General features: G+C 39.8%; 1 protein-coding gene across 1 annotated transcript; it reads right to left on the bottom strand.

Moving 5' to 3' along the window:
- Positions 1 to 2,934: 2,934 nt before the first annotated feature.
- Positions 2,935 to 11,506, bottom strand: SF3B6 (splicing factor 3b subunit 6). The gene is made up of 4 exons (XM_075201359.1): positions 11,372 to 11,506; positions 10,448 to 10,566; positions 3,709 to 3,847; positions 2,935 to 3,475 (listed from the first exon to the last, which is right to left on the bottom strand). The coding sequence occupies exons 1-4, from the start codon at positions 11,399 to 11,401 to the stop codon at positions 3,386 to 3,388; spliced, it is 378 nt and encodes a 125-aa protein (XP_075057460.1). The 5' UTR covers positions 11,402 to 11,506; the 3' UTR covers positions 2,935 to 3,385.
- Between the last annotated feature and the right edge of the window lie 3,590 nt (positions 11,507 to 15,096).

The raw sequence follows: 15,096 nt of genomic DNA, 5'->3' as shown, positions 1-15,096 counted from the left end.
AACTTTGAGAAATCAATAAACCGAGGTTTAAAAAGATAAATTCTATCTTAAAAAAAAAAAAAAAAAAGCTTCCCACAAGACATTCTTCTCACCATCAGGATTGACCCCCTGCTTGGTATATTGGATTTTCAGAGAAAACAACAACAGATGACTACGTGGAAACGCAATATAAAAATACAACAGAACTGTCCGTTTCCATAACAGCCATCCTATTGTGTTGTTCTGAGCATGAAGCCAACACGACTCTAGTAAATCATACACCTCATCAACATTGATGGGAATGTTTCACAAGGGGCTTTACAATTTATAGTACACAGGGTGGAGGGCACCAGATCGTGGGCTGATAAATAGCTGCTTGCACGATGCAGTAGCTGCCATTTACCATACATTAAGCAGACCTCACGCTTCTTTACAAACAGCAACATTTGCTTCTTAAACAATTCAAATAATCAGTTTATTTTTGGATAACTTGTCCTTGAATGTCTAGTAAACATACATCAGAATGCACAGAGAACCCCCCTTTTCTACATATTTACATTTAACAACATGAGAGGAAGCTGCTGTAATAAAGAGGTTATGTATAAACATCAATAAGACAGAATCACAACAGCTCAGATTACCATAATAGTGGAATATATGAAACTATTCTACATTGAGCAATTAATTCTGAACAAATGGGAGTATATTTGATGTACTATTTAATGCAGGGGTGGACTCATTTCTGAAAATCTTAAGAGCCAGCACAGAACACCTCATCCCACGGCTTAACACCCCCACACACAATTTTTCAGTTTTTTTAACCCTTCGACCACCATGCTGTACAAATGAACTCTAAATAGGGAAGGCGTCAGATGAGAATAGTTATTTGAATTTTCATTTACGTTCTAAGGTTTATAATATCTGCAGACTAAAAAATAAATAAATAATAATCATATCATCGACTGAATGCTCATCACTAAGAAACAACAACAAAACAGGTATTTAAACCTTCCCTTCCCTCTTATAATGTGCTAATTATTGCAGCCTGTTCTGCTGTGTGTGTGTAGTGTCTGTAAGTGTATGCTTGGGCTAATGTGTGACAGAATATCCCTGTAACTTAGCCACATCTAGAAAGGAAGAATGAAGGTGTTGCCCATAGCAACAAGGTTCTAGCTATCACGTTCTAGAATGTACTAGATAAATGATAGCTAGATTCTGATTGGTTGCTATGGGCAACACCTCCACTTTTCCCTTTAGTAAATCTAATTGCCGTGTTTGACGGTACACTTTCATCTGTCATTTCAGTCAGCATTACAGGAGAGAGGGGGGACTGACAGCTGTTTACCCATATCCTAATTCTAGGTGCCTAACTTTTTTTTTTTTACTTCTGACTTTTTATTATGAACATTTATATAGCACCAACATAGTCCATAGTGCTTTACAGTAATAAAACAAGACTGGGTATAGAGACAAATAAAGTGGTAAGAGGGTCCTGCTCACAAGCTTACACACTATAGGGAAATGTACCTGGTCTGGTGTACATGTTCTGTACGGGCTCACTGCTGCTCCTAAAGCGCTACGGAATATGTTGGCGCTATATAAATAAATGATGATGATGCTCCCTTGGTTTACTTAATCCGCAGCTCACTTACTGTTTCAATAGAATGTCCCGTAAGGCATGGTAAGGCTGGGGTAATATCACCCAACGGGTGCTGTCATTTAGGATACAGTGAATGTTTAGGAAAAGTTAAACCTATAAGACATCACTGAGGTACATGGCGCCTCATGCCTCAGTGAGATCAAATTATAGATTAAATATTGGTATGGCAGCTTCCACTGCGTGGAGACAACAGGTACACTTTACAGAGATGACAACATGGCAGATAACGGTCCTGAGAGAACATCCCGCCTACCTGTTTTTTGTTATCAGCTAGAACATACAAAGCAGGGTGACAAATACTTGCGTGTTTTATAAAGGTTCAGACTCCGGCCAGCAATGTAACAAATGTTAAAATGAAAATAGTCCTGACTTTTTCTAAAACATGAGGGACAGAATATTTGCCATTTTAGTACTGGTGGGATCGGCCATACTGCATGAGGTAATGTGTTATCCATAAACCAGGTGGCTGAATTTTTATAAAAATTGCAAAACTGCAACTACTTTTCCGCTCTCATTGATAGGACTATAACTTTGGACAGAAACAAACCATTTACATAATTGTGTATACTGTAACTATAATCCACTATAGAAACTAAACTTGGCTCATAGTACTTGCTCCAGTCATACAATATAGCTTGGCACGGCTCACACAAGCCTGGAGAACCCAGAAATAGGCCAGGACAGGGATTGAGGAAATAAACGAAGCATCTTGGTTTTGCCATCATGTCAGAAATCTGCAATATATGATCCTTGGATCACAGAAAACTTTCACTTGATTCCATCTTAATCTTATTACTAGATTTGTTCCCGACTGTAAAGCGCTATGGAATATGCTGGTGCTATGTAAATTAATGTTAATAATCATAGCAAAGCGGTTTAATTTTTAGTCTACTTTTAACCAACGCATGGTGGATTCAACCATTCTGCTGCTTGAGCCATTAATTCACAATTCACCAGTAACATCCCTGAAGCTTTAATCAAGGTGCCCAACAAATGTGTATTTGTTATGCAGTCCTATTCAACAAGCTCTTACAATTATCACTGCATGTGTGCAGCATAAGCCATCTGACGGCACGCTGTCCAATCCAAAAGAGCTTTAAAATACGCGATCATCAGAGTTTGATCAATCTGAACAACTATCTATCAAACTATCAAAAACTCAAGTAAATCTGTTAGAATGTGACAGCTGACCTAGATATAAAGCTGACCTAGATATAAAGCTGACCTAGAAACCTTATAGCTGTAGAACCCACAAAAAGAGGTGGCGGGGAGAACAAACACAAAAACCCCACAAATTTTACATTGGGAAATTTTAATTAGAATTGAATGTCAGGAAGCTTTACATTTGGAGATCTTTGACCAGCAGTAGATGAGGACAGACACCTTTGTGTACCTGCAGACATTGGGGGGAAGGTTCGTCTCTGCACTCGGGGCATAAATCATTTCAACCACTTTTGGAATAAAAACGTCAACGCAGCACATGTAACATTGTCCTATTTCTGAAACGTTGTGCACGACAAGAAACGGAGACAATGATACGGGATAAGAGCAGATGAACACACTCCGTCTACCCCAGCCAAAGAATACACATCTACTTCTGTATAGTTGAAAAATATAGCAATAAAATGAATTCGTCCACGTACTCCAGAACAAAAAAACAAGTTCATGTGTCCTTTTCTTATAGCTAAGTAGCTGGCAAAAGTCAGGAACCATACAAAAAACAAAACAAAAAAAACCAAAACGTGTTTATTTTGGGGGATCGGTGTTAATTCCATATTTCTCCTTGAGAAGTTTGAGTTGTTCTTCTTTCTTCTTTGTGTCCATCTTCTGGAAGGCCTGGAAATAAAACAAAACGGGGGGTTGGGGGTCATTTAGTTGCTACGTCAAAATCTATTAAGAAATAAACGGCACAATACACTGCTGCAGTATGAGAAGTGTTACATCCCATAGTGAATGTAGTAAGGGCCTCTTACATTCCAGCATCTTATTATTTTAGGTTTTGGGCCGTTACAAACAGTCAATTTTGTAATAATGCTACAGCCATATAAATACAGTGGCAGATAACTTACCCTGTTTGCATTGTAGTACAAGACAACCAGGTATCTGTTACAGACATTGAACCCAGACAGATGATCGCAGGCGTTCTTGGCATCAAAGATATCTTCGTATACCACGTACGCGGTACCCCTGGACTCCGGAGTGTTTCCCCTGCAAGAGAGACAACCGTGTAAGAATCAAACTACTGCATTTATAGTTATAGTAATGGTCACAGAAACATCAAACAACAATTAGACAACATGACTGTTAGACACTGAAAAGAACTGAAATGGTAAATGGGTTTTCAGAAAACAAGAATAAATATTTTTGCTAAAATATTACCAATTTAAAAAAAGTAATGAGATATCTATATATATCTATACACACACACACACACACACACACACTTTATTCATATTTTATTTTCAAAAACAAAATAACAGATGTCAGAAATAAAAAAGCTAACAAGTTGTACAAGCAGATAAGCAGATTACACGGTAAGGAAAGATTATCAGATAGCGGGTTGAGGCACTTTAGAATAGAACCAGTGGAGGTATCTCTAGAGCTTGTACGACCTACTGTCAGTGACACGGAGAACAAGAACAGAACATTAATGCAATGTGCTAAAATGTGTGGAAGGTATGGGTAGAGTTTTTTTTATGTACTTGAATAAAAATGTATGTTAATCTGGCCCATCAAGTCAATGCTATGATTCGTAGAACAATTGTAACTTTTGCTACACGTGGGTCTCGATATTGAATATTTCATAACACTGATAATAACGCATACTTTCAAAAGCAGGGATTTTATGTGGGGTTTTTTTTGGGGTTTTTTTAAAGTTCAGTGCACATATTGCCGACCTCCACTGCCATATTAAAGACTAACTGAGGGTGTGTTGAAACCAGCCATCATAAGCATCAGTAATCCCACCACTGGTGACCAGGGTCGCAAGAGGAAACCTACTGCATTTTATTTATTTTCTTTTAAAGTTTTGAGACATTTAAACAGAGAGATGAATAATGCACATCAAAGGCTCCTAATGGAAGACAATGCTCTTGGAATACTGCTGGTATTAACACCATTGAGCTGTCTCCCTGCATGTACCTTCTGTACATATGGCAGCACGGTGGCCTAGTGGTTAGCACTTCTGCCTCACAGCGCTGGGGTCATGAGTTCAATTCCCGACCATGGCTTATCTGTGAGGAGTTTGTATGTTCTCTCAGTGTTTGCGTGGGTTTCCTCTGAGTGCTCTGGTTTCCTCCCATACTCCAGAAACATACAAGTAGGTTAATTGGCTGCTATCAAAATTGATCCTAGTGTGTGTGTGTTAGGGAATTTAGACTGTAAGCCCCAATGGGGCAGGGACTGATGTGAATGAGTTCTCTGTACAGCGCTGTGGAATTAGTGGCACTATATAAATAAATGGTGATAATGATACATACAGTGGCAATGTGATGGTCATAGTAAAACACCAGATAATAGTCCATGCAAGGTTTTATAGCATGGATTATACTGCCACATGTGGTCAGCATTAAAACTGCAAGCAGTACACAGTGTGAGAAGACTGAGCCAACGCTCCAGGCATTGTATAAAACACTAGATATACTGCATCTACACTTCACCACAGGCATCAACGGATTTTAAAAGAAAACAAAACAGGCTCCTAAACCCAGGTCTGGAGGGAGAGGGAGCTAGTCTTCCCATTCTGTAGTACACGGTCACAGTCTGCAGAGCGACAATTTACAAGTAAAGCGGATCGCGCTGTACAAGGAGCAGCTGAAACGGTGGGAAAGGGATCCACCAACCTTTCTGAAAGTCAGCATCAAGTTTTCCTAATAAAATATATTGCCCCATCTTGCAGCAACGACATCCTCCTACAACATAAATAAAGGTCACTTATCTGTATAGCACAATACTGGAATTCAGAGTAGTGCTGCTTCCCATACAGCTACCAAATAGAAGCTTGGAAAACGTTCACATTAAGGGATTGGCATACCTTGCTAGAGACTCTTGCAGATTTGTATATAATTGCGCTGTTTCAGTGTAATGAGTATATTAGCCTGTGAAACATAAGGGATCGGACAATATCTGCTAAAGGGCAGTACTATTTGAAATAGAACTTCCTACTTTCATACGAGTAGAATTTAGGATGGGGATATTGTGGATCTTTAAGAGCCTCACTCCATATCTGGGCCGTACGCTGCGACATAAACGCGCAACTAACCTCTCCACCATAACACAACAGGAAAGGAGTACTCAAATCTGGCCAGCGAGTATTTCTTCATGGCTCCTATACTCGCCCTTTGCAGTGATGGGGGTACATCTGCTGGTCATGTCTCACTTTGTTGTGAACGGGTTAATATTCACAATATTTTTTTATTTTTTTTTAGCACCTTTTACTGACCTAAATTCCCAATGCTACTTACAGAACATGAAATGTATTATGTACACATTGGTTTGCTGAAAACATTTGTATTTGGTATATTTTTTTTCAAAATAAAAATTTAGGCTATTCAGACAGTAATTATAAAATGTGCGCATTTTAAACAGCTTATTTGTTATTTAAGTGGAGTTATAAGATGCTTAAGAAATCATTTTTAACACTGTAAAAGTTATTACGTAAATGATAAAAGTGCGGGAAATGAATAATTGAGCAGCGTAATTTCCACATGATGAAACTTTGTCTCCTGGGTCTAATCTCCGGCTTCCCCAGGAACTTCCGACAACTGAAAGTCGTCTGCCTGGATTGTGACAATTTTGTCTACTTTCACATATTAGTCTGTTTATTGATTTGGATTGTGGGTATTTCCAAACAGAGCAGATTATTTCACAGCTACAGACGAGAGACAAAGGCTGCACTCCTTGTCTTCGGTGTACGGTAATTGTAATCACTGTCTGAATCAATGTTGTAGATAAGCTTCCATGTAAGTACCTCTTACATCGTTGTTGCTTAGGAAACCATTTTTGGATAAAGGTGTTCATATATTGCAACCCTATCTTAAAAAGGTTATTCATCATTCTAAAGAACAGATATTTCAGAAGGTTTCTTTTTTTTCCCCACCCTCATTTCCAGTGGTTTTTTTTTTATATATAAATGGAAATCGAATTTTACTAGTAATTGTATTTTCATGTTTCCTACGGTGCCCACCAGACTGACCCATTCTCAATTTTTATTATACCTACTGACAGTTCCCACCACAGACCACTTCAACAGTCTGGCCTTGATTTGCCCCTATATGTGGCACAACCTACGGCTATCTGCTACTATGCCTCCCGACACCTCAACCATCATTGTCAGCTCTATGACTCCAACCTTCTATCCTCCAACTCCTGTCTTTCAAGCACTCTCACTGACCGTGTTTAGGCCTCCCTGTGCTCATGTCTTCTCTACTATAGGCTGCCATCTACTGACCAATCACCTCTTCACATCCCTGAAAGCAAAACCAGCATGGGTGGATGAGCCTTCTCATACTTGGCCCATAAATATTGGAAGGACTTGACCTAACTCAGTTTGTAAAGCGACCACCCATGACTGTTCTTAGATACGTCACCGTGAGCATCTACCGACTACCGGCCGCTGCTATCTAAATCCTGGACCAAACATTTTTCTCAGCCTAGAAAACCCACCGTCCTCTGCGCCCATCTCTCCTAAACTCACATCCTTTACCCCTCCTCTATTTGTGTTCTTTACTCTTTCCCTACTCTTCATCATCATAATCATTTATTTATATAGCGCCACTGATTCCGCAGCGCTGTACAGAGAACTCATTCACATCAGTCCCTGCCCCATTGGAGCTTACAGTCTAAATTCCCTACTATAGACACACAATCACACACAGACAGAGAGGGAGGGACTAGGGTCAATTTTTGATTGCAGCCAATTAACGTAACAGTATGTTTTTGGAGTGTGGGAGGAAACCGGAGCACTCGGAGGAAACCCACGCAAACACAGGGAGAACATACAAACGCCACACAGATAAGACCATGGTCGGGAATCGAACTCATGACCCCAGTGCTGTGAGGCAGACGTGCTAACCACTAGGCCACTGTGCTGCCCATTTTCTACTCTTCTCATTAGAACAACAAACTGGCGCTATTTTTTTGGGGGGGTATTAGTTTTGTTGTATAGTTTTTCTATCTTTACTTGCAATACCTTTGTGTATGCTATATTTGTACTTGCATTGGCTGTTTATATTCTCACACTTTTCTTTATCTGTACAAACTGTTGTTGTAGTTTATTTACCAATTGGCCTGTGTCTGAAATACTTCGTCTGTGCTCCTTATCTGTGCCACGTACACCGACATCTTCTACCTTTGCAGCCCCATTGGCATCATTGTGCCTGGTGCACCCACCTGGGCCAACAAAAGCGTTAGGTACAAGGCACCTCATGTTAGAAAATTGTATGCAGGCTGGCTGAAAGAGCTGCCCTTCACATTTGATCTATAGCAGCGCTGTCCCTTTCAGCCCAACAGATTCTCCTAGTAGTATATTACGTTTTCCAGCCGACTCCTTCTCCAAGACCCTACAGGCACCGCATATTTCCCTTTTAATCCATCCAGCTATCAAACTCGTATATGCTTCTCTTCTGATCCTGGAACAAGATGAGGTAGTTTTCTTTCCTCAATTCTTAAGCAGCCTTCACAAACTGCAGAAGACATTGCCTTGCATCCAACAGCTGAAATTCCTTTTTCAGATTTAGGATCTGCAAAGAAGGAAGAGACGAATTTCTTGCACTCTATGGAAGTTTGAAACCACTTTTGGCAGAAATTACTGATCCAATCTTCATGCCACCTTATTTGTTAGAGTGATGAGGTTTCAAAACCCCCAATACATAGATTTCTACCAGTTTTCTTGCAGTAGTGATGTCTAGTTATATAGACATTTTATTGGTAAGATATCTAAGACATGTCTTGATGGTTCAAAAGGTAGAGAGTTAAACTCTCAAACACCCAGAATTCCAAGGTCCAATGGAATCTAAATCTTACAGTTTCAGTATAGAAGATGCTTTAAAGAGAGGGTGGTTGATGGATGCTCTGAATCAGTCATACAGGCCGTAGCTTAGAGTTTAAGCGTACTTAAATATTTAGATAGACCCTTCTGCAAATAAACACATATTTGGAATGTTAACCTACATAATTTCAAAATATTTGCCCCTTCTCCAGGATCAATCTTTTCCAGACCTACAAGTATATAGTTGATTTCTACATAGGTGGAGGGTTCCAATGACCTAGTGTGAGAGTCCTTTACTTATCAGTATGCAGGGTCAAAAGCTGCAAGAATTAGATTTATTAGATCTAAGTGTAGAACTGGACCCAGATGAATGAGGTCTCACTGCAAGTTGCCAAGTTACTAGGGATGTGACTGTCACACCCCCTTTAGCCATATTGCCTTTAATACATGAGGAAATAGCAGCAGATGAGGAAATGAATTATCCACTTCTGGACTAGTACATCTACTCATGCAAAAATAGTCTTGATATTTCCCCTTGAGGTGATTACTTCTGGATGCCCCCATTTCTCAGCCATTGTTTGCACAATCTTTGTTCATGCACTATTCAGATTTGTTGAGCTGCCCTCTGTTTGAGAAATCCACTACAGCATTATCGTCAGACTGAATCCTCACATGTTCTTCAAAGATTTGTAATCGGACACCTCTCACACAAACAAAGGGTTGCTGGAGACAATATGATGTTCCATCCAAGACACTGGTTTGAAACCACCCTCAGATTCCCCTTCACCAACAGATCCAAAACGGACAATAGATTTCCACAGATTTTCTCGTCATTCCACCAAACCAAAATTTTGATCTTCTCCATATACTTCAGGAGTCTGTTCTACTAACAGAAAATACAGGCTTGAGGAGGACGAGCACGGCAAGGTGCCCACTGAATCACTGCAAAGGAGGCCGCAAGACAACCCAGGAGAGACATCACATTTCTTAGACATCTCTAAATTTACAGCACCCTCATTACTTTGTTCTTAAGCAAAGACAGAGTTGGCGTTACAGCGTCCAACTGCATTCCTAGGAATAGCTGGGTTTGTTATCTTGTCTTGAGCTGGTCCTCTAACTCATCCAGATGCCAAATTATCTGGCAATACAGATGGATGAGAAGCCTGGCGTAAAAGCAAGGCCAATGCATCAGCTTTACGATTAGTGGGGGACACTGTTTAACCTTCTCCTATTGGACCCTAAATCTACAGGTAGCAAATGTAATTATTGAGCAAATGTCTTAAAAGCAACAATGGGTATGAGCCCTTTTCTAAAGAATAAAAAGATACTAAAAAAACCTGACTTTCACAATTGTTCCCGGTAACTTTTTTTCAGAAAAACACAACCTGAGGGGTCCTGACATTGCTGCTTTAAATTAAAAGTCATACAGGTGGCGATGACGTGAAAACCTACTGACAGACACCTGAGTAGTCGGAATAACTTCCAGCAACCCTCCTGCTGCGATCAGAGATCTACAGCGTCGGTTTGCAGGTAAGTCTACTTAGATCACAATTGTTTTTTCACACACTCGGAATTTAACTGTAGTAATCCTCGGTGTCGGAATGGTGTTAATCGTGAAAGCGATTACCACCGCAACACACGGACCACCGTAATGTACTCACCTGGTGCCAATCATGTGATAGCACTTAGTAAACATAATTGTCAGCCATCTGCTGAACACTATTTACAGGACTAAACTGTATCTAAGACATTGCAGAAAACGGAGCGGTGACCACAGTGTACAGAGAGATGGGGGGGATCAAAGAACAAGTTCAACTTACACCCTGATCTGTCGAATGGGTCCATATTTCCCAAAGATATCGTACATTTCCTCCCCAGTGATTTTATAGGGCAAGTTCCTGATGTATAAAATCCGGTTTACTTCGGGTGGTAAGCGAATCTAAAATGCAAGTGAAGAAGTTTTAATAAACAAATAAACATTTCCAGCTTTGCAAAAATAAACTACATTTGAATGATTTGCCTGAGCTAAATTTATGTGTGTAAGTAACAAATAGCCAGAAGTTACCATGATGTAATCTAGAACATACCAATCCCAAACTGCAACAAAGATGAGTTCAGATATCCCTATAACCTACAGCACAGTCATTATTCCTTACACTAAATTACAATGCGTCAAATGATACAGACAAGATTAGTCTTTAGTATATAATAGAGGATCACAGTACAGTGTTACTAAACTGTAAGTAACACAGTCCTGGTATAATTATTACTGTGTTTAATATAGAAGAAATTATCTTTTAGTATATTATAGATAATCACAGTATACATATTATTACTAAAGTGTATATAACAGTACACTGGATAATTACTACAGTGTGGAGTATATAGTACAAGTATTAGTACTGCTTGGTAGCACATACACAGTATAATTACTAGTGTGGAGTATATAGTACAAGTATTAGTACTGCTTGGTAGCACATACACAGTATAATTACTACAGTGTGGAGTATATAGTACAAGTATTAGTACTACTTGGTAGCACATACACAGTATAATTACTAGTGTGGAGTATATAGTACAAGTATTAGTACTACCTGGTAGCACATACACAGTATAATTACTACAGTGTGGAGTATATAGTACTAGTACTAGTATTAGTATTAGTACTACTTGGTAGCACATACACAGTATAATTACTACGGTCCCTTTATATACCGTAATGTATATAGTACGAGGTCACTCACATTCGCGCGTTTGGCCGCTTGCATCGCCATTGTCGCCGCTGGAGTATGAAGATTGCCGAGTGGATGGGAGAAAAGCGTTTACCGAGCACAGGTTTTACCAACAGGAAACGGAATCAGTGACGTAATCACACTGCGCCTAGAAGTCTCATCCGGCGCCTCGTGCGTGAAATAGGGTCATGGCGGGGAGTCATGTGCGGCTATTTTTATTTCGGGCAATGAGAAATGTATGTAACCAAATAAAAGAGGAATGTGGCCATGTTATCATTACCTGGTGCTGACATCACTACTAAATATTAATAATGTGGCCTTGTTATCATTACCTGGTGCTGACATCACTACTAAATATTAATAATGTGGTCATGTTATCATTACATGGTGCTGACATCACTACTAAATATTAATAATGTGGCCTTGTTATCATTACCTGGTGCTGACATCACTACTAAATATTAATAATGTGGTCATGTTATCATTACATGGTGCTGACATCACTACTAAATATTATAATCCTCAGTGTGATGGTATTAACCCCTCCAGCTTACACAGGGATTGGTTTATTCTTTAGTCACATTTTGCTAGATCTCATTGCTGGATATTTTTCTCCCTGAAAATGTCCCAACTAAGTTCACTGTTGGCCAAAGTGTCAGTGCAATTCCTGTATTTTTGTATATTGCATGCAGATCTCCCACCCTTGTATTATTCTCCAGGCTTTCTAATAGAGATGCTCAGGTTCTGTTTTCTGAAAACCGAGCCCACCCGAACTTAGGGGATCCAAGTAGGCTCGCGAGCCGGGTCGTTGCTTTTGCGCGTCCTCGGATCTGAATCGAGGTAAAACGTCATTGTTGCGTTATGGGATCTTGCGGGTTTTGGATTCCATAAGTACCTCCCTCCCCAGAAGATCCAGCGCCATTGTTCACACAGAAGCAGGGGTAGCAGTGTTCTTGTCACTCTCCAGTCTCCAGTGCCAATGCTCACACAGAAACAGGAGGGGTAGCAGTGTTCTTGTCACTCTCCAGTCTCTAGTGACATTGCTCACACAGAAACAGGGGTAGCAGTGTTCTTGTCACTCTCCAGTCTCCAGTGACATTGCTCACACAGAAACAGGGGTAGCAGTGTCCTTGTCACTCTCCATTCTCCAGTAACATTGCTCAGTGCCATTGTTCACACAGAAACAGGGGTAGCAGTGTCCTTGTCACTCTCCATTCTCCAGTGACATTGCTCATACAGAAACAGGAGGGGTAGCAGTGTTCTTGTCACTTGATAAAAATTGTCTGGAAATGATTGGAAATTAATGTTATTGAGGTTAATAATAATGTAGGGATTAAAAAAAAGAGCCAAATTATGTGATTTTAGCAAAAAAAATGGGGATTTTAGAAAAAATGGGGATCCAAAACCAAAACACACGAGGGCGGTTTTGCCAAAACCGAAACAAGTTATAAGATCCAAAACCAAAACCAAAACACATGGGTTAGTGAACATCTCTACTTTCTAAGCTAATATTTATTGGAGTATTTATTAAAAACATATTAAGTAAACATGATTATGGTCATTGTGATACCCCAAGGGCCAACTAGTAGCAATGCATGTGAGGCGCTTAGGTGCATGCTCCCAGCAGCAAAGTGTCCCTGGGAATTTATTTTAAAAAAGATCCATTAGTGGTGGGTGTTCATAGCAAGCAGTAGCAATTAGTTTTATGGTATTTGTCTAGTTATTTATTTTACTAAACTACAATGAAAAACAATGGTTTATACGAGTGTTTTTTGTCAATTAAAATATATTTTTAAAATGTGTCTGCTTTTATTTTTTTTGCTATTGTGGAACTACATGTTCCAGCATGCACTGACAGCCATTGACTGGGGGGATATGCTGGTGCTTGTGGTTCAACAAGTACAGGCATGCCCTTCCAATTTGCTGCTTTTTGTACAATTACCTATGTACAATTGATGGCAACAGGACCAAGGTTGAATATATCTTGATTATGGGGGCCCTGAGCTCGGTGAAAGTCTGACATCTGATTGACACTGTTAGACTGCTTGTAGATGTACCAAACTAAGGATTAATTAATACTAATTAATAGAATGATAATTGGGCCTTGTGACTTTCTTCCTTAATGAATCCAGTTACTGCTCTAGATGCTGTTACTACTTCCACTTTCAGAGAAAGGATATAATGCTGTTTTATCAGCATACCTACTAACAGTCCTGATTTTTGGTGACAGCAAGGGGTGTGGCCTGTCTGGAAAAGGGATGTGGCCTTACCTTAGATTGGTACGGTTTTGGTTTATAGGAGGTGTGGGCTATTTTGCAATGAATTTCCAATAAGTAATGATGGCAAGTATGGATCACTATATTTGTGTAAAGTGTTGGCACAAAATATTCAAAAGTTGACAAAACCCTGTGCAGTGGTTCCCAAACTGTGTGCCTAGGCTCCCTGGGGTGCCTCGGGGTTCTCAGAAGGGTGCCTCAGCCAGGGCCAGTGGTAAGCAAGGCGGGGGACCACTCTGTAATTATTTTGGCTTAGGGGTGCCTTGAAAAAATTATGGAGACCGTAAGGGTCCCTTAAACTGAAAAAGTTTGGGATCCAATGCTGACAAATGGTGAGCCGGCCCTCTAGTGGACAGTGTTAGCAATTGTTCTCAATATCTTTTGCAGGACTAATAATAAGTAAATTCAAGGTAATATTGTTCACCTGTTATTTTATCTCCTTCAAATCGATGGGACTTTGGGTAAAGTTACAAACAAGATGAAGAATCAAGACAGAATGACTATCAGGCGTACTATACTGCTTGACAGCAGACAAGAGAAAGGTTATTTCAGGACAGTTCCCATTTTTAAATGACCAATCAGATCAAACGTTGATCTGTGCTTTGGAACAATGCGATGTCAGGCCAATCAGTCATCATCATCTATTTATATAGCGCCACTAATTCCACAGCGCTGTACAGAGAACTCACATCAGTCCCTGCCCCATTGGAGCTTACAATATAAATCCCCTAACATATACACACACAGTCCAAGAGAGACTAAGGGCAATTTAAAAGAAGCCAATTAACCTATCAGTATGTTTTTGGAGTATGGGAGGAAACCGGAGCACCCAGAGGAAACACAGGTAGAACATACAAACTTCACACAGATAAGGCCATGGTCAGGAATCAAACTCATGACCTCAGTGCTGTGAGGCAGAAGTGCTAACCACTGAGCCACCGTGCTGCCCAGTCATATATCGTCATATAGCCTTACGCTAATACACTATCTACAAACCTTTACTTATAATCAACAGACAATGAAGGCTTTGATATGAATGAAAATGGCCATCCACCCTAAAATCCTTGGACCTACACTGGCTTCATCAAAAGTTGTATGCAAAATCCAATAAGATAAAACAACCAGAGCTTCCCATGTTATACAGGTATTCCTCACTTAACGACCGAGTTCCGTTCCAACGACTAGGTCGTTAAGCGAATTGGTCGCTAAGTGAGTACAGTACTGTAATATACACCTACATGTATTGTAATCATTTATATTGATTCTGAATAAAGAAATGGACAAAAGAAAATTGTATTTTGAAGTTTGCTTTACTTTGCATAACTGCATAACATAAAAGAAACATTGGTACAGTAAAGCTGTACAAACAGCAACAATTACAGTACAGTACTGTATAACAAAGAGGGCCCAGGGAGATCACAGCAAGGATATCTAAGGACCTGTAGATGTATGAGTGGAGGT

This window comes from Mixophyes fleayi, chromosome 3 (assembly GCF_038048845.1).
Source record: "Mixophyes fleayi isolate aMixFle1 chromosome 3, aMixFle1.hap1, whole genome shotgun sequence".
Taxonomy (NCBI): Eukaryota; Metazoa; Chordata; class Amphibia; order Anura; family Limnodynastidae; genus Mixophyes; species Mixophyes fleayi.
Note: the sequence above shows the minus strand (reverse complement) of the source record. Positions and strands in the feature narration are given on the sequence as shown.